This window comes from Spinacia oleracea, chromosome 4 (assembly GCF_020520425.1).
Source record: "Spinacia oleracea cultivar Varoflay chromosome 4, BTI_SOV_V1, whole genome shotgun sequence".
Classification (NCBI taxonomy): domain Eukaryota; kingdom Viridiplantae; phylum Streptophyta; class Magnoliopsida; order Caryophyllales; family Amaranthaceae; genus Spinacia; species Spinacia oleracea.
This window is the reverse complement of record NC_079490.1, coordinates 146,473,117-146,499,455: the sequence shown is the minus strand read 5'-3', so window position 1 is coordinate 146,499,455 and position 26,339 is coordinate 146,473,117. Positions and strand designations below refer to the sequence as shown.

The 26,339-nt window shown below is 32.7% G+C and overlaps 1 protein-coding gene across 1 annotated transcript; it reads left to right on the top strand.

The window, feature by feature from the left end:
- The first annotated feature begins 457 nt into the window (after nt 1-457).
- Nucleotides 458-21,318, top strand: LOC130472001 (uncharacterized). The gene is made up of 23 exons (XM_056842404.1): nt 458-516; nt 815-874; nt 1,187-1,246; nt 2,337-2,414; nt 2,510-2,566; nt 2,666-2,758; nt 2,848-2,881; nt 3,161-4,034; nt 4,123-4,239; nt 4,331-4,438; nt 5,003-5,206; nt 5,291-5,315; nt 5,446-5,561; nt 5,647-6,088; nt 6,706-7,057; nt 7,148-7,321; nt 7,773-8,564; nt 8,607-8,677; nt 9,254-9,412; nt 9,531-9,651; nt 20,631-20,774; nt 20,854-21,051; nt 21,214-21,318. Exons 1-23 carry the CDS (start codon nt 458-460, stop codon nt 21,316-21,318), a joined length of 4,443 nt encoding a protein of 1,480 aa, XP_056698382.1.
- Nucleotides 21,319-26,339: the final 5,021 nt, after the last annotated feature.

Here is a 26,339-nt window from a genome sequence, read left to right as displayed (position 1 = left end):
ATACCCCTAATTGCTATACCCATGTACAGCCATCTTGGTTGTACCCGCTGCCCAAAACGACGCGCAACGTCGTTTTTCATAAACTACCCAGGTACAGCCAGTACCCCCTACCATTGTTAGGCGCGTGAATCCCACGCGCGGGTAGTTAATTTTTTTAAAAAAAAATGGCACGTGAGGGTAATAATTTCGCGCAGGAATCGCCTATAAATACAAAAAAAAAATCATTTCGAAAACCGTTCAAATTCTCAGCACGCAAAAAATTTTCTCTCTCCTCCGCCCACTCATCTACGTTGATTGCTTTCTCTCTCCTAAAACCGCCATTAAACTTCCTGCAACCACCTCAATTTACTTTCTCTCTCTTCAAACCGCTACTAATCTTCATTATTTAAGCTGAATTTGCAGAAAATATCAAGAGAAGAAATCTGTGCCTTCTTTTTGGTGAAAAAAAAGGAGAAAAATGGATGTTCGAGATGAAATTGACATGAACAAGCTACAAAATCCAACGAAAAGCAAAAAGTAAGTAATTAGAAATGATTCTGATATTTCGATTTTATTTTCGAACTAAATATGAAATCTAATTTTGTTTATTTTCGTTCTATTTCAGAAAAACGAAGATGCCGAAAGAAAAAAAAAAAGAAACGTATGTAATTTAATTTCAGATTTCGTACATGCAACTGTTTAAATAGTTAAATATCTGTTTAATTTAGTTATTTTCAGTATTTTTAATTATAATGATCAAATAATTTCATTATAATGGTCAATTTTTTTGGTTTATGATGTTAACAAACCCTAACTTCTGATTTTTTTGCTATAGTACTGGAAGATCTAGTGAACAGCCAAAAATCGGCACTGAAAAGCAATCAGACATGACAGAGTAAGTTATTTTAAGTTTTCGTAGATAAAATTGATTTTAATTTACATATGTTCAATCAATTTTATGTTAATGTTCAATCAATTTTATGTAATGTTCATTTTCGTTGCGAAGTGTTTTACCAAACCCTAACTATTGGTTTTTTGGTCACAGACATGACGGAGTATGTTATTTTAAGTTTTCGTAGATAAAATTCATTTTAATTTACATATGTTCAATCAATTTTATGTTAATGATCAATCAATTTTATGTTAATGTTCATTTTCGTTGCGAAGTGATTTTACCAAACCCTAACTATTGGTTTTTTGGTCACAGAACTGGACAATACCAAATTGAGAATGAAATTGAAACTGGAAAGCAAATAGACAAAGTCCAGTAAGTAATTTTTATGTTTTTGAATATCAATTTCTATTTAATTTACGAATGTGCCGTTTTAGACATTTGATACAATTACAAAATAATGATACATTGTTCATATTCATAGAGATTTAAGAATAATCTTATTGATGATTAAAATTTGGATTGGGAATGTCAATTATTTCAAATATTATTATAATAATGTAAATGTGATGAACTTTTGTTGAGTTTTTCTATCCTTATGTTAGATGTTCAATTTATGTGTAAATGTTCATATTGTTTAAGCTAAATATTCATTTTGGTCTACTGAGTTTTGTTCATTCCTCTGTAAAATAAATTAACTCGAGAACTCATGATAACTATCTTAGGCAAAATGATCAATGGATTATAGCAGAATATTCAATATCTTTTTGAAAAATGTTCATATATTCCACACTGGATATACTTTTTGGTCTACTGAGTTTTCTTTAGGAATACTGAATTATTTCGAATGTTATATATATAATTAAAATGATTTGAACATTTGTTCATTCCTATGTCCAAAAAACTAAGTCCAGAACTCATGATAACTGTCTGTCTGCAAAATGTTCAATATATTTTGATAAAATATTCATTTTTTTTTATATAAAATGTTCAATATATTTTTATAAAATATTCATTTTCTTTTTTAAAAATGTTCAATTTTTTTCTGGAATATATTTTGTTACTGAGTTTTGTTTTTGAATATACTATGAATTACTTCTAGAATTATATTCATAATGGAAATGTTCTTTGTACTAATATTCAATTTTTCTATCGTAAAATTTTAAAACTACACTCATTTTGATAAAATATTCAATTCATTTTGGTAAAATATTCAATTCCTTTTTATAAAATGTTCGTTTACTCTGATATACTAAGTTTGGTTTAGAAAATGTTCAATTATTTCAACTGCTATATTCATAATTTCAATGTTTGAACTTTTGTTCAATTCTTAAGTCCTTTTTAATATTAAAACTCATGATAACTGTTTTTATGTTAAATGATCATTTTGTTTTCATAAAATATTCATTTCTTCAAACTGTATTTTGCTCTGGACACTCATTAGTTATACATTTATAAAATCTAGAGAACAACCACAAAGGTTAATACTCAAATTTAAGCGAAGACCAACTAAATCCCAGCCAGAGGTTCAGAAAGTATTAAGGTATAAGATAATATCAATTTTGTTTTAAATTTGAATAATTTTTAATATTATATAATATAATGTGTCCATTAACATCATATTAATAAAAAATACAGTGAAGGAGATGGAAATGCATCTTCAACTTCTGAGACAGAAGTTCAAAAATCATTGAGGTATAATATAATGTCTATTTTTAGCTTTTTGAATAATTTTTTTTTTATTAATTTATATAAAATGATTTGTACGTTTACACCTTATTATTCAAATTACAGTGAAGAAGACGACAAATCTTCATCAAAATCCCAGCCTGAAGTTACTGAGAAATCTTCATCAAAATCTCAGTCCGAAGTTCAAAAAACATCAAGGTAATAATATGAATTTTCAATTTAGTTGAATCGTTCTTAATTTTATATAAAATAGCATGTATATTAACAATATCTTATTCAAAAAACAGTGAAGTAGATCAAGAAGATCCTTCAAAATCTATGGTACAAAAAAAGATTGCTACAAAAAATAGGTACAATTTTACTTTTTTTAACAATTCATTTTCTTCTGCATATTTGTTCATAATTGTTTCATTGTTTGTTCATTCATTTGGAATTGTTTGTTCTTTATTTTTTATGGGTTATTCTTTATTATTGAACAGCTTTTTCTTTCTTGTTTATTTGTAAGTTTATATTTAAATGATATTGTTCATACGTTTTCATATATATGATCACACTTTTTTTGGTTTAATTTATAGAATTTTTTTGTACTTTGTTTATCAGGGGCAACATGTTAGTGAAACAACTTTTAGCAAAGAGCATAAAGCAGAACAACAAAAAAAAAAGGATGCAGCAATGGTAGCTGCAGCTGCTGCAAAAGCCAGCAAAGAAGCTGAGGAGAGGATAGCTACACCTGCCGTAGCTGCAAAAATAGGAGCTGAGAAAAGGGCACCTGCTGCTGATGCAGAAACCAAAAGAGTCGCCGAGGAAAAGGCATCTGCAGCTGAGAAAGAAGCCAAAAGACTGGTTGAGGAAAAGGCATATGCAGCTGATGCAGAAGCCAAAAGAGTGGCTGAGGAAAAGGCATCTGCAGCTGACGCAGAAGCCCGAAGATTGGCTGAGGAAAAGGCATCTGCAGCTGATGCCGAAAGAGAAGCTGAGAAGAAAGAAGCTGAAAACAAGAGGATGGAGGCTAATAAGAAAAAGGAAGAAGAAGATAAAGCTGAAGCAAAGAAGAAGGATATTGAGGAAAGAAAGAAAGAATATGAAGATAAAATGAGTCAGCTTATTGCTAAAAACAACAAAGAGTTGATAGAGGAAGCGGAAAGGAAAGAAGCTGAGAGAAAGGAAAGAGAAGCTGAGAGAAATAAAAAAGAAGATGATGATGCCACAAAAGCAATTGCCAAGGTGGTTGGAAATGTAAATGCTTCAGAGAGTGCAGATCCAACCAATGGTGGTAATGGAACAAGAAAAGGAAGGAAGACAACTGCTAACAAGAAGAAAGCCATTCAAAATATATATATTGATGAAGCACTACAAAAGAAGTTGCACAACATATCAGATTCATACAATCCGAGAAGAAGTACAAGATCAATGGTGAAAGTGCAAGAAAATGTTTGTGCTGAAATAGTTACCAGAGAAGAATTTGATGGAAAAGGTAAATATTTACATTGTTCAATCTTATTTCAATAAATGATCAAATATATTATTATGTAAGTTGTACTTAGTATTTGTTATTAATGTAGATGTTTCTGAAGTTACTTCCAAAGTAACAAATACTCCAAAGAAAAGGAAAGTGGCTGAGAAAGAAGTTGAGGATGAGCCTTTGGATGTTGAGATCACAAAAACAAAAAAGCAAAAAGGTAAATATACATACAAAAAAAATGTTAAACAATAATATAAGATATTTGATAAAATGTTAATATATTAAATACATTATTATCTTTTTTACAGGAGTTGAGAAAAAAGCATCTGTTAAAGGAAGAATTCTTCCTCTTAGGATTGCAACGAAAAGAAACAAGAAAAAGGATACTGAAGAAGTGAAAGATGAACAGAAAACAGGTTTTACATTTAACATTGTTCAAAGTTTTTTCATGGAATTTTAATTTGGTTATCATAAAATGTTATTTTTGTTTGCATAAAAATTCTTTCTGTTTTTATCTCAGTTATTCAAAGTTTTTGGTTATATGTTCAAAGTTATTTTCCATCATGTTCAAAATATTTCTATATTAAGTTCAAGTTTTCTGAATTATGTTTCAAGTTTTTTATCATATGTTCAAAAAACTTTGAACATATGATAAAATAACTTTGAACTTAATAAAATTTAACATTGTTCAAAAAAATTTCATGGAATGTTCATTTATTTATCATAAAATGTTATTTTTGTTTGGATAAAAATTCTCTCTGTTTTTATCTCATACAGTTATTCAAAATTTTTGGTTATATGTTCAAAGTTTTTCTCCATCATGTTCAAAAATTTTCTATATTAAGTTCAAAGTTTTCTGCATAATGTTTGAAGTTTTTTATCATATGTTTAAAGTTTTTGGACATATGTTAAAATTTACAATTATTCAAAGTTTTTTGGTCATATGTTCAAACAATTTTACCATTTTGTTCTATTGACAGGACTTGCAGAAGTCATAGCTAAAGGGAAAAGGAAAATGAAAGAAAGTTTGAAAAAAAGAAAGGAACAAGAAGAAGAGGTTCAAGAAGAAGAGGATGAAGAGAAAACTGAGGAAGAAGAGGAAGAAGAGGAAGAAGATGAGGAAGATGAGGAAGACGAAGAATGGGAAGAAGAAGAAGTGAAACAACAAAAAAAGATGAAAAAAAGTATATATATTTAGAATAATAAAATGTTAAACATTGTATTACATATTTATCAAAACTTCTTAATTCTATGTTCTTCTCTAACAGAGCAAACAGTACCAGTGAAGGATAGGTTGCTTATGTTCGAAAAACAAAGACAAGAAATAGGTAAGACTAAAATTTATTTGTTTTCCATAAGATAAAATATTCTAGGATTGTTATTAAAACTCATTTATATGTGTTCCTTTTCCTGCATCAAAAAGAACAACACCAAAAGCAAACCTACCTGCTGAAAAGAAACGAAAGAGAAAAATAGCTGATGAGGATTGGGAAGGGAAGGAAGAGAATGAAAATGATGATATTTACAATTCAGAAAAGGGTAAAAATAAAAATACTTGAATGAATATATGTAATTTATTTTTATTCTTATTATTCCTGCATTAATTTTTGGCTTTGTTAATCAGATTTAATTGTGGAACGGGAGGCTTCCCCTTTGGCGATGATTACCAAAGAAGTTCCTGCAAGAAAGAAACCAATGAAATCAATCGCTGTTTACAAGGAGAGAGTAGAAGAAGAAGAGCAAGAAAAAACTGGTGTTAGAGGAGGACACGGAAAATTCATCACTTTCATTTCCATGATAAATGAACAGAAGAAGGAGGCCGTTCGGAATATTGGTCTAGGAGCATTGCTAGATTTCCAGCTACCTACTTCATCCCAACAATTTGTTACATGGCTGTGTAACAACTTTGAGGAAAACAGCCAAAATCTTTATCTGCCAAAGAATGAGAAAATTCTGATAGAATTTGAGGACGTGAAAAAGATATATGGTCTTCCTAGCGGTGAAGTAGAAATAGTTGAGGCAAAGTCTGACAAGGCTAGTGAAGAATTTTCTGCATTCATGGCAAGGTAAATGATCTTAAGTCTATACTTTTATTTTTAATATGTTATAGAGTTCAAAAATCTAACTGCATTATGCATGTACTATAAATGTTCTTTTACTTAAAGTTATTTGTTCAATTGTGTATGGCTTAATATACATTCAGAATTTGAAAGTTTATCTCATACAATTATAATGAGAAAAAGATTTTTCTGCGTTTATCTCATACAATTATTCATAGTTTTTCCTCCTTATGTTCAAAGTTTTTATCAATTATGTTCAAAACAATTCCCTATTATGTTTAAAGCTTCTCCAATATGTTCAAAGCTTTTCTCCAATATGTTCAAAGTTGTTTTCCTTTATGTTCAAAGTTTTCAGTCATATGTTCAAAAAACAGATTGAAGAAGACATTAATACATGAAAAGTGGAATCCTAATTAAATTTTGTTCATATTTAATGAAATTTTGTTTTTCTTAATTAAATTTTGTTCATATGTATATGCTTGTTCTTTTTCTATAACCCTGATTCATATAATTGTTCATAATTGTTCATAGTTCTTGTTGCGTTTGTTCTTTCTTTTTATATTGTTTGTCCTTTCTATTTGGGAATGTTTATCTTAATTAGATTTTGTTCATTAAAAAAACAGTTGGAAAAAGATCTTTGTAGATTCAAAGTGGAATCCTCTTGGGAATAAGGTCCCATCAGTTCAGAAAATTTTGAAGTACTACAGTCGAGAAGACCAAATTGAGGCTGGACCGGATGCAAATTTCATTACAAGCTTCTTGGTGGTGACTGTCAACACGTTGATCAAAAGCACATTGTCAAACCAAGCATACTTCAAATTTTTGTTCTCAATGATGAATCATGAGCAGATCCAGAACTTGAACTGGTGCAAGTATGTGTGGGAGGCACTGCTCTCAACTACTGCACAGTATAAAAAAAACCTGAAACTAAAGGACAAAGCAACATTTTTCACAGGACCATTGCCGTTGTTGACGGTATAACATAATTTACACCTTCTAAATTTATGATTTTAATCTACTTGATCAATCATAGGGTTTTTCTAACACTTATACTTTTTATGTCAGATTTTCTATTTTGACAGAGTTCAAAGAATGAACTTTTTTCCTCCAAGACGAATTCCACTTGTGTCCTGCTATACAAAGGAAATAGGACAAAAACGGAATAAATTGGAGGAAAGTGGCTTTGGATTGGGGAAGGTGTTACCCAAAATCAATATTGAAGAAAAACAAACTCGCAAGGTATTGCTAAATACATCACATTCTAATAGATTAAAGTTAATTCTTCTGCAAAATATAAATATGTGTAATATTAATTTTATGTTCCTTCCTTTAATATGTTAAAAAATACTTTTAGAACATATATAAATAAATGTTCATAACCCTTTGCTTAAATGTTCTTTATTTTTGCATATAATGTTCATACCTCTCTAATCCATATAATAACATAATGAAGAATTAGTGCATTATATACAGAAAGTAATAAAATGTTCAAACCTCTTTGGTTATTTATTCAAACTGTATCAATAAATGATAAAAATAAGTGTTTAAGCCTCTTTAATTATATATTGTGTATGTGCACAAGTGTCATTCAGTATATATAGTTGTTCATACTTTTACTTATAAATGTTCAAACTGAAACACCTAAAAGTTTACTATTCCCTAATGTATGTCAATGGGTTTTAAAACACAGGAGTTTATGGATGAGTTTGTGGGTATAATTCAAGCTGTTGGTGACAATTTGTCAAAGCTTTCTGATTCACTGAAGAAGGCGCAAGAATTCTTCCCAGGAAATGAGTTGGTATCTAAAGTGGAAGAGTTCTTGTCAAAAATGGCAAAAGAACCATCATTAAGCCAAGATGAGTGGTCTGATGACTTCATTAAGGCTCTATTGGAGAAAGAAAAAGAGTTGTTGGATGCAATTGATCTGGAGAAAAAGAAAGCAAAAAAGGATAATATCAAGAAAGCTTTCGACTTGGGACTTACACCATCACCGATGGTAGATGATGACAAGTTGAAAGGTCAGAAAGCTGGTACATCCACCTCTACGCCAAGTTTTTCACTGGAAGAAATAGATGAATCTTTGGCTTCTGCTATGCTGAATCTAAAACAAAGAAGGGAGGAAGAGAAAAAAGAAAATGAAATTGCAAAAGCTAAGAAAATGATCCAAGCAGAATCAGAAGTGAGTGAACCAGCTTCAGAAGAACCAAAAACAACAGTGGAGAACATTGTTGTACAAGAAGAGAAGATTGTGAGCTTGGATGCAGCTACAGTGGAGCCTGAGTTGCATGTATCAGAAATGATGCCTGTAACTAATGTAATTCAAGAGAAGCCTGCACCAGAAGTGAGTAATGAAAAGGATCCTGCACCACAAGTGATTAAGAAGAAGGTTACAACAGATGGGGTTGAGGAGCAGCCTGCAACATATAAAACAAATGAAAATGTTGAACCACAAGTGCTTGAGAACAAGGTTGCAACACAAATGGTAGAGGAGCCAGCATAACCTCATACTCCTACACAGTCGCAGGTGCAAAAAGCAGTGGAAGCTGAACAATCTGTTGGTGCAGAACAATCTTCTCTTCCTTCACCAAAACTCCAGTGAATGAATTCTCAATATCAACATTAATTTCAAGCACAAAAACAGATTTGAAATTGGACGAAATTTTTGAAGACAAAGAGGAAAAAGAAGATGAAGGAGAAGGGTAAATTTTAACTGTATTCAGACTGAATTTGTATTTGTGAAACTTTGGTTATATTATGAAAACAATTTTAAAGACATAATAATGTTTTGGTTATTTAAAATGTCATGATTTAATTTTTTAATATTTTTGTTTTTCGTTAATATTCATTCTTTTTATACGTTTTGTTCAAACGTGTTTAATATGTTCATACTCTTCTAGTTTTTGTTCTTTCTTTTTCAAACTTGTTAAATTCTTGGATCATTCTTCTGGAGTGTTATGTTCTTTCTTTTTGTACTTTTTGTTCATTCTTTTACTTTATATGTTCATACTTTAAAATTATTTGTTCTTTCTTGTTCAAACCTGTTAACTTCTTGGTTCTTCTTCTGGAATTTTATATTCTTTCTCTTTATTTATCTTATATGTTCGTACTCTTAATCTTATATGTTCTTTTTATAATTATGTCGATTTTTTGTTAAATTTTTTGTATATACAGAAATGAGAAAGGTGACGAAGGAAAAAGACCTCAGAGGATTCACAAACTACCGGCTGCCTTCTCTTCTCCATATTTGGTCAAGTATCGAGACTTGTTCAAAAATCTGGACACAATGCATCAAAGCCTAGAAGATTATGTCTTAAGTGGTCAGGACAACAGGTATTTTCTTTAATTTCACGTAAAAGTAATTTAAAATTTAAATTCGAATACTTCCTCCTAATTTTCTTCCTGTTTGTAGTGAGGTTCTTTATTTTGATGGATATAACTACATCAATAGAGAAGACATGAAAACACTGGTTGATGAAGTGGAAGTGGTTGACTGTGTGATTGATTCATGGTCGAAGTATCTAAATGCAAAGGGCCATAAAGATAAACTCTTTCTTTCAACAGTTCCATATGTAAGTATAATAATTGATGTTATTTAAAATGTTCATTTTGTTTATATAAAATGATCAATTTTCTTACAAAGAATGTTCAATATAAAAACAAGTAATGTTTAATATATTTAAATAGAATGTTCATAATTACAACACATAATGTTCAAAAGTTTGAAATGGAATATTCATTATTGAAATAATTAATGTTCAACAAAATTAAGATAAAAAGTACGAATGATTAAATTGAAATGTTCATTATCATTGTAACTAATTTTACATATCTTTTTAATTGAATGTTGATTATCTTTAAATGCAGCATATTATTGTTAGGTTATGATACATATGACAATTCATAAATCATGCGGAAAAACCATAAAGCCAGGAATACATATTATTTACACATAATCATTTAGCATAGTTAGATGCATACTCTTTGTTGCGTGCCTTCCCTAGCTGCGCCCGAACCGAACAAGAACAAGTATTTAGGACTCCAAGTGTCGTCCCTCCGTAGATAGTCCACAGCACGTCCGGATCCGCCTTAAGATTGACCAACTAGAATCGCCCTTAAGGTACTATTATTTTCGGCACTTTTAGGCAATTGTGTGACTGAATTTTTCTCTCAAAAACTCACTTTGAATACTTGAAAAACTCGTTATAAATATGTGACCCTAGGCAATTATTTATAGAGTTTACGGAAAGGAATTATAATCCTATTAGAATACAAATCTATTTAATTACAACCCTACTAGGATTCTAATTAAACAAAGTTTATCTATTAGGATTAGATTTGATCATATTACGAATCCCGGTAGCCTTAGGATTCCGAGTAACACACACGAGTAATACGCTAGCACCGCACGCAGGCCTTGCGGCCCACGCACAGCGCCAGCCCACTCGTCGCAGCCCCGCGCGCGCGCCTTAGCTTCGCCTGGGCCTGGCTTTTGCGCTGGGCCTGGTCGCATGCTTGGCGTGTGGTTATTGCGCTTGGCTTGCTGGGCGATGGCCCGGCTTCGTGCTGGGCCTTCGTCTGGCAGGCCTCGTCCGATGATAATTCGTACGATGCGCTTCCGATTAAATTCTCGATTCCGGAATTCATTTCCGATACGAACAATATTTAATATTTCCGATTCCGGAATTAATTTCCGTTTCGAACAAATATTTAATATTTCCGTTTCCGGAACTATTTTCCGATTCCGATAATATTTCCGATTCTGACAATATTTCCGTTTCCGGCAATATTTCCGATTCCGGCAATATTTCCATTTCCGATAATATTTTCCGATACGTACCATGTTTCCGTTTTCGGCAACATCTACGACTTGGATAATATTTATATTTCCGATACGATCCATATTTCCGTTTCCGGCAATATCATCGTTTCCGGAGTATTCATTTCTTGCCTGTGACGATCTCAGCTCCCACTGAAACCAAGATCCGTCGATTCCGAATATCCATAGTTGGAGTATTTAATGCCATTAAATACTTGATCCGTTTACGTACTATTTGTGTGACCCTACGGGTTCAGTCAAGAGTAAGCTGTGGATTAATATCATTAATTCCACTTGAACTGAAGCGGCCTCTAGCTAGGCATTCAGCTCACTTGATCTCACTGAATTATTAACTTGTTAATTAATACTGAACCGCATTATATTAGACTTAACATTGAATGCATACTTGGACCAAGGGCATTATTTCCTTCAGTCTCCCACTTGTCCTTAGGGACAAGTGTGCATTTCCTAATTCCTTTGTCGCTCGATGCTTGCTCTTGAACATAAGGTAAGAGTTGTCATCCTTATTATGTCCAGAGGTGTTCCTCGGTTTCAGAGTTCAACTGATCAAATAAACAGATAATCATAGCCTATGATTCATCCGAGCACGGCCATGCATTTCACAGTTTCTAGCTCTCCGAGTGGCCTTGTACAACTTTTAAGCATCTCATCCCGATTTATGGGAGGACAATCCCAATCTTGCGATCTTGAGATTAGACTTCGTTTGATAGGTGATTACCTGAGCGTTGCCTTTATAGCCTCCTTTTACGGTGCGACGGTTGGTCAACGTCAAAGCAACCAGTTCTCAAACAAGTAATCTCAAATCACTCAGGTATTGAGGATTTAGTGTCTAATAATTTTAATGAAATTTACTTATGACAGATTTTCATCTCTTACAGTAAAGTTTCATAGGTCTTGTCCGATACTAGTCTTCCCAAAGTAAGTATCTATGCAAATGATTATGACATTGCCATGTCCACATAGTTCAAGAAACAGAACTACTAGTCATCTTGCATTCTAATCGTTTAACGTTTTCTATGCGTCCAATTTTATAGAAAACTCCGACTAGGGACCATTTTCAACCTTTGACATTCAAGTTCACTTGATAGACATTTCTTAGTCACAGGACTGGTCCTGACAGTCTATCTTGAATATATTGTCAAATTGAAGGGACTCATCATTTAATAAACCACAAATTAAATGGAATATGAAAACACATTTCATATATGATAAATGTTCAACCCCAATGTTTTATAACCATGGGCCTCAAACCCATCTTTAAAACAGTTCATGGAATTCAAAGCTATGCTTGATTTCTAGTGCTACAACGTGAGTGTTGCTTCTCACTTGTTGCATAGGTTTAGTTATCATGCTTTGCCAATCTTAATATCCTTTTCATCGAATGTTCTTCGAGATATGATGATAAGATCTTTTCGAGTTTGTTTATTATGTGATCTAGTCTTTCTTACTTCGATGGTGGTTTTACTCATTTTGCAATGAAGAACCATCAAGTTAGCAGACGTTTTTCTTGCTTCAAGAGTGGTTCTACGCATTTTTCAATGAAGAACCATCAAGCCAGCAGATAAGTGATCTACCCAAGTTCAGTGAAGAACTTTAAACAACCCTGTTTTATTGCTTCTTAGGCAATAATTACTTTTACTTCAACTGTATAGGTTGCTAGTGATGCTTTGTTTGGATTTACCTATCCAACCAGTTCACAGATATGTGGAAGACTTTCCAGTTGTATCTTAGAACATAGAAATTAATATTTAATTTCCCACGCAACAACTCATGGTCTCCAATCCATGTTGCCATTTCAAAACACGATGCTCTATAGCTCGTCCTTATAAATGGTTAACTCCAAAGGGTCTTGCTTGATCCTTTGCCAGTGTTTATGCGTGTAGCATCAATATTTAGCATATCTTTATTTCCTTGAATCAAGAACTATTCCTATGTACCTTTTCAAGTACCATAAGTATTCTTGATCTCAATCTAGTTGATCTTCACTTAGATCAATAGAGATTGGTATATGTTCGTCATGCCTAAAGTCATACGATACGTTTTTGGCGATCCTCATATTATATCATACATGATAAATTCTTTTGCAGAATAATTCCCAATTGAATTCTATTCATGTAAGTTTAGCTCATCTAGTTTCAGTAGATACTAAATCTAGCTAAATTCTTTGACATATAATATAGGTTAAGAATCTTACTTAGATCCTTTGATGTTTAACTTAGTAAACGCTTATACATAGTTCAGACATCTTTTTACTTAGATTTATTCACATGGGTCGAATATCTCTAATGGAGTATTTCGTGTTTGATTTAGTAAATGCCATTACTCAATCCAAAACAATATTATAAGATCTTTGTAAATAGATCTTAATACCCAGTATGTACTAAGTTTTGCCATGGTCCATCATTGATGAATAATTTCAAATCTAAGTCATTAGCATTTGAATGTTATTTCACAATAGAGAGATATGTGTGTGATACACATAGGACCAATTAAGTTTTACGTACTCCCACTAAACTTCTTATAAATCTATAAGAATCATGTACATTTTATGAAACTAAAATACTTATTAGCTTCACTAAAATACATTTCTAATTCCCAATTGCTTGCTTAAATCTGTACTTAGATTTTATAAACTAGCTTTTCTTTTCAAGCATTTATTTGGATCCACAAATCCTATGACATACCATGTACATAGTTTCTTCCAACATTTGACTGAGGAAGATGTTTTGTCATCCAATTGCCATATGTACCAATATGCAATCATTGCTTGAATTATAGACTTAAGCATTACGATTTTGCATGAGGTTTCAACACAATCCATGCCATGAATTTTCTTGTAACCTTTAGCAACTAATCTAGCTTTGTGTGTGAACACAATTCCATGTTTGATGGTTTTTATCCTTAAAACAAACTTGCAACCAATAGGTGTGAAACTATTCTTGCAAATCAACAAAATTTCAATTTTGTCATCAAAACATTGAGTATGTTTTATGGCCTCTAACCATTTAAAACATTTGAGTCTATATATGGCCTCTAACCATTTTAGGGAATCTGGGTTTCGTCATAGCTTTCTTACAAGTCACTTCTAATAGTTTGACTGTAAGTTGTAGGTTTCTTTACTATCTAATAGAAGAATTGCATAGTTTCAGTGACCTGAACTCCATGTTTCTTCACTATCTAATAGAAGAATCTCATAGTTTCAGTGACTTGAACTCTATGCCTACTTGGGTATAGAACATCAAACAATAGAATATCAATAACCACTTGAAAGTCCTTTGAATATTCTGTTCTCCTTGAAGCACTTGAAAAGTCTTCTAAGAGATGTCTATTCTTTAAAAGCCACTTCTAAAGTCCTTAAAGAATACGTTCGGGTTTTCTGAAGCACTTCGAAAAGCCTCCGGAATGTCCGTTTATGTTTGTTGTTCGCCTCGAAGACTTTCGAGGTCTATTTTCTCCCACTTGTCATTTTGGAAACGAATCTCCAAAAGGACATTATTTCGAGCAAACAAACATTATGTTCTCAAAAATTCGTGGTAGAAACAATACCCTTGTGTCTCATTTGAATAAATCACAATGAAACATATATCTATACTTGGGGCCTTAGTTTGTTGAATAACAAACACTAAGCCCCCACTGAGTTTAGGAACTCTTTAGATATATTATGAAAAGATATTCTGAAATTACTTTTCAATAGCTTTGACGAATTTGGTTTAGTTTGGTGGTAGTTGAGCATTTTGTTTTAGAAATTATAGGAAAAGTCTTTATGATTCATCATTGATCGAATCAATTACTAATCGACTTCGATTATTCCAACTTAGATATGCCATATCTTATGGAGCTAGATTGTGAATTTTATTTCACACAATCATTGATGATCATTCTTTAAGTAATCATCAACATGATCTAACCTAGATCTTTATGATTTCTTGCCAAGTGGATTTTATACTTCTGAATCTTTGAACTAGCCAAACAGATTCAACTTATATCACATTTGAGTAAATAAACCTATATTCACTCAAATCCATGTGAAATAATAAAGTCATAAAATCTTTCTTTAGCTTTGAACTCTATTGTCTAGGCGTTCTAACAATAGTTCATATCTTTTGTTACTTTCAACAAGTAAGACTAGTTGTCTTAAAATGATCTAGAAATCAATCAACTTTCAAAAGTCCATCAAAATAGAGCTTATGAATGTTAACTTGTTGATATGGTCTAAGCAACAATGCCAAAGATTAGTGGAACTCAAATCAAGGGGTTGATTTGAACCTAGTAAAGTTCTTTAAAGAGTTGTTTGTTTTAATCAAGCATATTGACTCAACCTGTAATTGACCATTTCATTCAAATAAACAAACAAACATTGTTTTTGTTTTTCTTGAATGTGAGTCTTTCTGTGTTTGAAGCAGAAATTTAGGTATGCTGATTATGGAACAAAATAGCCATTAAGTTCCAGCCTTTGAAAGGACTTAAAACAAACTAGATGACCCTACAACTAATGTAGCATTGCCATGCTTCATTTCCCACTTGTAGGCCATTAGTGTAGCCTAGCTTCCATTGTTTGAGCTATTACCGAAGTAAGAACCTCAAGCGGTATATGATACCAGGGAAGTTTGATTGCTAGGTCACTTCTCTTTAAACATAAACTTATAGGTAGAAACGGAATCGTAAATTCCTTTCATTTGTTCCTTGTTTTCCTATTTCTTGTACCCTTTCTTATAGTCTTAAGAATTGAATTCTTTAGTGTTGACTTTTATATTTTGTTAGACATGTCCAATGTCACTCCAACAAGGTTCTTTCCATTTAATTTATGTTGAATATTCTGTTTCAACTAGATGATCTTACCAGAAGCTTCTAAAGTTCTCTAAGCATCGATCTATTCGAATGTCTAGGGACTAGACTCATTCGAGAATTAAATGGACAAAGATATTAGGTTGTTAACCATTGGTAAAGCTGAGCGTTTAAGCTCAATGCTTTATGATCTCAAAACTACAGTGTATTTTGAATTCACAAGCACCAATTGGTTTGCCATTCGATTTTGATATTCGAAAACAACCATAAAAGTCGCTAAAAGAAACGTACATTTTAAATTGCTCATTTTCTCTCATTTCCGTGAATCGTTCTTGGATTCACTACCAATCGAGGAAATTTACTGTTACCTTTCTAAAAGGATTTACTGCAGTGCAAGATATTTAATTATAAACAATAATTAAAACATACATTGAAGCATGCAAGTCTGAACATTTATCATGAGTAATAACTTGAAAATTAAAGCAATCATGCAATTTCAACAAGTTATTAGCATTTTATTCGAATTTATTGTTCCGGCAGGTGTGAATAAAATGATTCCAAGATCCTAAAACCATTGAAGAATTAAGCACAGTTTGTCGACTCAATTCTAAAACATTTTAAGTAAGCAAAAGCCTTTTGCTAATAGTCTAGAAACTATTCTTGGTTGATAGGTACGTCTAAGAACTTATTAGGTAAACCTATCGATTTTGCCACGACATAAAAGGACTCCTTACTTATATCGTTGAGTTTCACCAAAACTAACGTGTACTCACAATTATTTGTGTACCTTGCCCCTTTAAGACCAATAAGTAACACCTCGCTGAGCGAAAATTATTACTAGATTGATGTAAAGGATATCCAAGCAAGTGTATATTTTGGCATGGCACCTTTTAACTCAATTTTTAAGTTTGGAACTTAAGGCTCTTACTATGTTGGTTAGATTTTAAGTGAACTAAAATCCTTAATCATGCAACATAATCAAGCTTTTGATCTCATGCATTTTAAGACATATTTAAAAGCAATAAATAACTTATAACATGCATAAGATAAATGTGATCTAGTATGGCCCGACTTCATCTTGAAGCTTTAACTTCAAAGTCCGTCTTGAAAATCTCCGTGGGAGGCACCATTTTCTTCAAATAGGATAAGCTATAATTAAAACTAATTACAACTATTTGATGGTACGCAGACCATATTTGAATTGAAAAACAACTTTGGTACTTTAGACCAATTACATTCAAATTAATGGTACGCATACCATATTTTTTATCCTATTTGGGCCATACTAGTCACTTCATAACCTGCAAAACCGTACATATACAATATATACCATTCATCCATTCATTAACATGAATGGCCCACATAGCTGGTTAGTAAAACACATTATGCATCACATAAACATTTGCATCAATTAATCAAGGGCACCAATAATCTACAAATTATTCAGTCCTTATTAATTCTAATCAAGTTGTTTTAACCTTAAGGATTTGTAGACCTAATCAAGAGTTTATGACTAAAAGGGCTCCCACTTAAACCAATAAATTCATATGCTTTACTAATTTTAAACATAAAAATGTATTTCTAGTCTAACCGGAAACATACAAATTTAATTAAAATTTAAAGCTCATATAAATTTATAATTGAATCCAAAAAGTTTAATTTAATTTCAGTCGTATTTAAATTAATTCATGATTTTAATTTTAGTAAAATAATTAGAATAAATAAAATTTATTATAATTACAATATTCAAAATTAAAATCCAAGAAAATAATTTAAATTATTAATTTTAAAATTAATTAAAATTACGTAAACTGAAAATTTCAAATTAAAATTTCAAAACGATCTAATCGCAACGCAACAACCCCACGCAATGCACGCCCATGGGCCACACGCACACAGCCATCGCTGGCCATGTGCGCGCAGCCCATGCGCTGCTTCGCATCGCTGCTGCTGCTCTCCTTCGCAAGACATCACGCGAGCTGGAGCTCGCTGCGCGCGCTCGCCAGCGCTCGCTGCGCGCGCTCGCCAGCGCTCGCTGCGCGCGCTCGCCAGCGCTCGCTGCGCGCGCTCGCCAGCGCTCGCTGCGCGCGCTCGCCAGCGCTCGCTGCGCGCGCTCGCCAGCGCTCGATCCTGCGAGCCATCGCTCGCTGTGCGCGCTCGCTGTGCGCGCTCGCTTGATGCGAGCCAGCGCTCGCTGCGCGCGCTCGCTAGCGCTCGCTGTGCGCGCTCTCCAGCGCTCGCTTGATGCGAGGCATCGACGCTGGGCGCAGCACTCGTGGCACGCGAGCTTGCGCTCGCTGCGCGCGAGGCTGCGCGCGCTTGTGCGAGGCAGTGCGCGTTGTGGCGCAGCTCGCTTGCTGCCCACACGCGACTGCCGTGCCTTGCCTTCGCCCATGCCCATTCGTCCATTGCTCATAGCCCACGACACAAGGCAGGGCTGCTGCCTTGTGCTCGTGCACCATGGCCTTGCTCATTGCATTCGTGTCGCATGGGCGACGAGCTCCCTTGCTCGTCGTCGCATGCCCGCACTATACAACACCCCTTAAGGGTAACACGTAGCGTCCATTGCTTTGTGCGTGCAAGTTATATGAACGAATCGCATAAAATTTAAAAAATTTATATTTAAAATTAATGACAAATTAATAAATAATATTAATTTCATAATTTTAGGGCGAAAAATCGAAAATTTATTATTCAATTGATTTCCGATTAACATGGATTCAAGCCTAGGTCATAAAAATTTAAAATTTATCATAAATTTACAATTTTTATGGTGGTTTTTAATCATAGGTATCTAATTAAATTATAATTAATTATGAAAATCAAATTAATTCTAAATTATTCTAATTTTCAACAAATTAATCATAATTACAAATTAGATTGCATAATTAACAAGGCTAGGCATTCAAACTTGTTAAACATATACAGTAGGTCAATCAAAAATTCAAGATTTATCAACAAGAATCGCAAATATTTAATTTAACATTTTAAATTTACGAAATTTTGCATTCGAAAAACTAAAACCTTCGAAAAGTCATAGTAAGGCTTCGAATTTGAGAATTCTGGGTTCGGCAGAAAAATCCTTTTTTTGTCAAAATTTTAGAATGCCTTTTACATGCGGAATTGACACAAAAATCACTCGATTTGGATGAGTAACGAAGAAACTGCCGAAAAACTGCGTACGTATAATTAAATAAACGCAATTTGCAATTAATTAACAATTACGAAAATTAATCACCCCTTTTAATTCTTGCAAATTTGTAATATTTAACCATGTTCATGAAATTTAGATTATGAAAATAATAAGAGGCTCTGATACCACTGTTAGGTTATGATACATATGACAATTCATAAATCATGCGGAAAAACCATAAAGCCAGGAATACATATTATTTACACATAATCATTTAGCATAGTTTAGATGCATACTTTTTGTTGCGTGCCTTCCCTAGCTGCGCCCGAACCGAACAAGAACAAGTCTTTAGGACTCCAAGTGTCGTCCCTCCGTAGATAGTCCACAGCACGTCCGGATCCGCCTTAAGATTGACCAACTAGAATCGCCCTTAAGGTACTATTATTTTCGGCACTTTTAGGCAATTGTGTGACTGAATTTTTCTCTCAAAAACTCACTTTGAATACTTGAAAAACTCGTTATAAATATGTGACCCTAGGCACTTATTTATAGAGTTTACGGAAAGGAATTATAATCCTATTAGAATACAAATCTATTTAATTACAACCCTACTAGGATTCTAATTAAACAAAGTTTATCTATTAGGATTAGATTTAATCATATTACGAATCCCGATAGCCTTAGGATTCCGAGTAACACACACGAGTAATACGCTAGCACCGCACGCAGGCCTTGCGGCCCACGCACAGCGCCAGCCCACTCGTCGCAGCCCCCCGCGCGCGCCCAAGCTTCGGCTGGGCCTGGCTTTTGCGCTGGGCCTGGTCGCATGCTTGGCGTGTGGTTATTGCGCTTGGCTTGCTGGGCGATGGCCCGGCTTCGTGCTGGGCCTTCGTCTGGCAGGCCTCGTCCGATGCTAATTCGTACGATGCGCTTCCGATTAAATTCTCGATTCCGGAATTCATTTCCGATACGAACAATATTTAATATTTCCGATTCCGGAATTAATTTTCGTTTCAAACAAATATTTAATATTTCCGTTTCCGGAACTATTTTCCGATTCCGATAATATTTCCGATTCTGACAATATTTCTGTTTCCGGCAATATTTCCGATTCCGGCAATATTTCCATTTCCGATAATATTTTCCGATACGTACCATGTTTCCGTTTCCGGCAACATCTACGACTTGGATAATATTTATATTTCCGATACGATCCATATTTCCGTTTCCGGCAATATCATCGTTTCCGGAGTATTCATTTCTTGCCTGTGACGATCTCAGCTCCCACTGAAACCAAGATCCGTCGATTCCGAATATCCATAGTTGGAGTATTTAATGCCATTAAATACTTGATCCGTTTACGTACTATTTGTGTGACCCTACGGGTTCAGTCAAGAGTAAGCTGTGGATTAATATCATTAATTCCACTTGAACTGAAGCGGCCTCTAGCTAGGCATTCAGCTCACTTGATCTCACTGAATTATTAACTTGTTAATTAATACTGAACCGCATTATATTAGACTTAACATTGAATGCATACTTGGACCAAGGGCATTATTTCCTTCAATTATGTGCACAAACAAGGTATGTCCAGCAGGATCCTCCTACGAAAAAAGGCTTGATGATTTTAAAAGCAGGATTAACGAAGAACTGGATAACTATAATTTCAAAAACATTCATCAATTTAAACAGGTAACCTATATAACTTCTAACCCATTCCTAAAACTTTAATGTTCATTTTAATGTATATTATTATTCATTATTTTTAACTTAAATAATTATCTCTTTTTCAGATATTCATCCCCGTTCTTGCTGCAAAACACTTATATCTTCTAGTCATCAACCATTACAATGCAACTGTGGATGTAATTGACAACAGGCCTCTACCAAGAAATGTAAAATTTGAAGCTAAATACGAGGGACACCCAGAAGTTGTGGTAAGAAATAAATCATTCATAAATGTATATTTGAAACATCGAAAGATAATTATCTTACATTTTTGAACCAAAATTCCAGTTGGATGCTTTTGCAAAATATATGGGCACATTTGGTTATGAGGTAGAACCAATGCAAAAGTATGAAATGAATTTGCTCAAGATGAAATGGAGAAGCATGAAGGACTATACAAACTGCGGTGTGTATGTCATGAAGCACATGGAGACCTATACTGGTGATCCAGAACATAAATGGATATGTGACTTGAAGGCAAATGATGTAAGTTTAATTTTGTTCATTCTTCTTTCGTATTTTGTTCATTATTTTTATTGTTTTTGTCTTTTCTGTTTTATTGTTCTGTCTGTTGAATTTCTTTTATATTCCTAATTTTATAATTTAATATTTGGATTTCATAAAACATTTTTAATTTTTGATATACAGACAAATCAAATAAGGAAGCTTCGTGTCACTTTCTGTGGTCTCCTAATGCTTTCAAAGCAAAATGAAAAGCATGAGTCAAACATAAATGAAGCATGGAGGAGTTAATGAAAAATTAAGCAGATAGTAAGAAGGTTAACAAACAAAGATAGATTTTTAGTACAATGTAAAGTAAATATTTGGGTATTTTGGTGGTTTGTTCAAAAACATATAACTTAGTGTTCATTTCTTTTATGTTTAATATTAAGTTTCCTTTGCAGTATTGAATCAAATGCACAACAAAATTTGTAACTCAATAATGCATACAAGATAAATATTTATTAACTGCTTGATTTTATGAAAATTATATATAAAGATTAATATCGTTAAACAATGTTCATTGAGAAAATAAGTAATAATCAATATGAAAATTACTAATATTCATTGTATTTCAATATAATGTTCAATTTTAAAATTACTAATATTCATTGTATTTCAATAAAATGTTCATTTTAAAAATACTTAATGCTCAAAATTTTCATATAGAATATTCACTTTGAAATACGTATTGTTCAAAATCTTTAAATAGAAAACACATTGACAAATACGTATTGTTCAAAATCAAGTGGAAACAAAAGTAGATAATGTTGAATATATTTGACTAAAATGTTCATAAACTTCAGAAGGATGTCTTAAAAAAACATAAAATAAATTCAAACATAAAATATTATGAAAAATAGTGATGTTCAAAATGTTTGACCTCAATATTCATTCTATTAAAACTAAATGTTCAAACACAATAATAGCACGTACTACTTGACCTCAATGTTCATTCTATTAAAAATAAATGATCAAAACGTTTGACCTCAATGTTCATTCTATTTAAACTAAATGTTCAGTACAAATAAATGCACGTACAAATTTTCAACTCAATAATCAATAGTTACTAAATCCTTGACTTTTAATGGCCTTTTCAGCAGCCATTGATTCATCAAAAAGAGCTAAAAAAGCATCATACTTAAATTTCAAATAAGCTTGATCATTAGCAGATTGATGAGATCCTTTAGTACCCAACGGAGGTTTAGTAACCAATGAAACTTTAGGTCCTTGAACCTTAGATCCAACTTGAGTAATTTTTTCAGCCTGAATAGATCCTTGAACTTTAGGTACTACTTGAATAATTTCTGAAGCATGAATAGGTCCTTGAACTTTAGCTTCAGTAACAGATGGAGCTTTAGTAACAGATGAAACTTTAGTAACCATTGGTGATGGTGAAAGTCCCAAGTCAAATGCACTCTTGATATCATACTCAAATCTCTGCTGATCCTTTTTTGCTTTAGTAGCTGATGTTCCTTTAGTAGCCGATGGTGCTTTATTAACCGATGGTGCTTTAGTAGCCGATGGTGCTTTAGTAGCCGATGGTGCTTTAGTAGCCGATGGTGCTTTAGTAGCCAATAATGCATTAACTTTTGTACATGCATCGGTTTTAGTACTTCCATGAACATATGAATCATTTGAGGTTTCATTTGTTGAATTGTTTTCCTAAAATTGACACAAAATGTAAAGACATTCAAAAACAGAAATTTAAATATTCATTTTAAAGAATTAAATATTACTATCTACCTTGTCCGATGATTCTACATTTTTATCAACATCAGCACCTCTTCTAAAATATTTTGGAGGTGGCTTCGGAAAAGAAGCATCAACCTGAAATAATATAGTGATCATTTATCAGATAATAATGTTAATATATTTATAACTAAATGTTCAAACTTTGCAAGGAAAACAACCTGAAATAGTGAAGGATCTAGTACAACTAGATCAGATGAGTCATTAAGAGAATTAGAGAAAATCACAGGGGCACCAACTTCATCCAACTCCTGCAAAAACCAAGCAAAAAAAAAGAAAAAAAAAGGAATGTTCAATTAGTTATGTGCAAATGATCAATTTATAAAACATATATGTTCAATATTAATAAATATTTACCATGACTGCAGATTGAGCCTTAAACCTTGTTGCATCTGTAAATATTGCTTTTCTCTTCCTCAAATTCCCTTTAGCTTTATTGTAGATTTTCTCAACTGTACTCTTCAATATGTCATTCCTCTCACCTTTTTTCCTTAAATTCTGTGGGTTTTTTTTACTAAAGGCACAAAGATATCTTCACCCTCTTTAGGCTCAGAAAAATCAATAGTACCCCTAATACTTTCCACTTTTTCTTTTAAAAGACCAAAGGCAGAATCAACCTCAACCCTAGCTTGAAGAGAATCTTGACTAGACATAACAAGCTTAACAAAATTCCTAAGGGTTTGTGCCCTCCAAACAGAAGCCGCAACTATATTGGACTTTTCACCATCATCTTCAACCAAATGACTGCACATAGCCGCTTTTGTCCACCTCTTCAATATATAGAGATTGGGAATCTCTGGGACACAATGCACATGATAAACACGAAGCGCATGAGAACATAAAAAACCCATTTTAGTAAAATACTGACAAGTACAATCCACTGCAAAAGTCTCTTGGTTAAACTGAACTTCATGTTTAATCAAGTCTTTTTTAGGCCTCCACACATAATAACTTTTCTCTGTAGCCGTGTTTCCGCGTTTTTCTTCTTGAGAACATGCCAACCCTTTAAGAAATTGTTCTTCAAACAAAACATATGCTTCTATAGTGTAAATCTTTCTCGCATGAAGAAGAATTCCGTAATTTGCAGCTGCAACTTCTGGTCTACCTTTCCAATTTTTGTAGTCATGACCATTCTCTTTGCTCCTCCACTCAGAAATAACATCCAAAAAAACATGATAAAAATCACATAAGCCTTGTGTCTTATCAAGTCGATGGGAAACTGACTTGTTGGTAGTTTCACAACGCTGTGATGATAACACACCACCAGACCAATAGTTCTTAGAATAAGCAAGACACCACATCTCTCTGATTGTATATAAATTCTTCAACCATGGATTTTCAACGCATTTATAGTGAGTCAACATTCTGAAAAACAAAATGTTCAATATAAAAATCAAATTTGTTCATCAGAATATACCTATTTGTTCAGAGTCAGAAAAAGCATATAACTTAGTAATAACATGAAATAATAAAATGTTCATTTCTTTATAAGTAAATGTTCATAAGATTACAAGTACATATTATTTATTAATTTGAAGTAAATAAGCAATACAAATTAATTACCTTGGCCAATGATATTCAAATTCAGCAGCAGTTTCACAATACTTCAGAAGATAATTGAATATGTCAGAAAAACCATCTAAAGCTCTATACTGCCCAATATGCTTCTTTGAATTCTCCCCAATATGCCACGTACATAATCTATGTCTAGCATCTGGAAAAACATTCCTTATCCCAGCAGCAATGGATGGAGCTTGGTCTGTCATAATGGTTATTGGAGGATTTCCACCCATTGATGTAAGGAAAATTTGAAAAAGCCAATTAAAAGGTTCTGTTTTTTCATTGATAACAAAACCCATTCCAAACATAACATTATTAGCATGATGGTTCATACCAACAAAAGGAGCACAAATCATATCATATTTATTGGTCCTATAAGTAGTATCAAAAACCAATAAATCCCCAAAATAATCATAATCTCTCTTCATCCTACCATCACGCCAAAAGAAACTTAAAAGTCCATCTTCTTCACTAAGCTCAAAGTCATAATAAAAACCTTCTTCACTGGAATTTCTCTGAGCAAAATACTTGATTAACTGATGACAGTCATGACCTTCAAGTTTATTAGCTTTTGCACGTGATAAAGCATTATAAGCATCACTAGCTGTAAAACCAACCATAGGAGATCCGCCTACTTCTTTCCTCAAAACCCTCAAGGTATCAGACATTTTAACACCACTAGCTTTTAAAGTAGACATAAAGTAAAGAGCCTCCTTACTAACCTTCCTTTGTGATCTTATCAAATGCCTCTTATTTAGAGGAACCATAGCATGATTATGAATCATATTATGATTCACAACCATCCACACACCATCCTTACCAATAGAAAACTGAACAAAAGCAGTACACCCAATACGAGTATCCAATCTAGCATAAGACCTTGTTCTCTTCCTTTTTTCATCTTTAACCCCTTCGCAGCTACACAAGAACCGTTTCATAGTATAAAGTTCACTGTTTTGACGTTTCCGACCTTTCCCAACCCTAATACCAAAACCTTTACTAAAAGCATATTCATTATACAAATCATAAGCTTCGTCTTCATTTTTAGCTTCCTTCATCATTAACATAGATTCTGACCCTTCAACAAAAAGACTTACTTCCTTATTCACTGCGAATGGAAGAAATGTTCAATGTTAAAATAGTGATTGTTCAATGTTAATATAGTGAATGATCAATTTCAATAATAACTAACATTTTGAAATTTTAAATGTTCAATATCCTTAAATAAAATGTTCAATATTAAAATAGTAATGTTAAAAATATTAAAATAGAATGTCCATGTTTAAATAGGTGTTGTTCAATGTACTTAAGTAAAATGTTCATTACGAACATAGGTAATATTCAAAATATTAAATAAAATGTTCATTGTAAAATAGAAAATGATCAATAAATCTTAATAGAAAGTTCAATATAATACAACAGAATGTTCATTATCTAAATAAAAAAGACACAATATATTTCAATGCAATGTTCATTACTAATATACGTAACATTCAAAGTCATTAAATAAAATGTTCATTATTATTGTAGACAACATTCAATTTCCTTGAACTGAATATTCATAATTTGTTAAGAATGTCATAACTAAACAATGAACAATTTTTTCTTTTGGGACAGAACAATTCAAAAATTCATAACATAATATGTATTTTATCAAAATATATAATGTTCATAAGATCTGAGCTAAAAATTCATTAACATTATATACATTGATAATAAATAAAATTATGAATAAAAATCGAACAAAAAACTAACGTACAATTGCAAAAAAATAAGAAATTCTGCAGAAAACCAAAACAAAGATACAAATCAAAATCGAAATATCCAGCGAAAACACGAAAAATATCAAAATTCTAAACACATTTTATCCAAAATCAAAATATAAAATCGAAAACAATCAAAACCAAAAACATTGAAATCAAAACAAATAAATGAAAATAATAAAAATATAAACTTACATT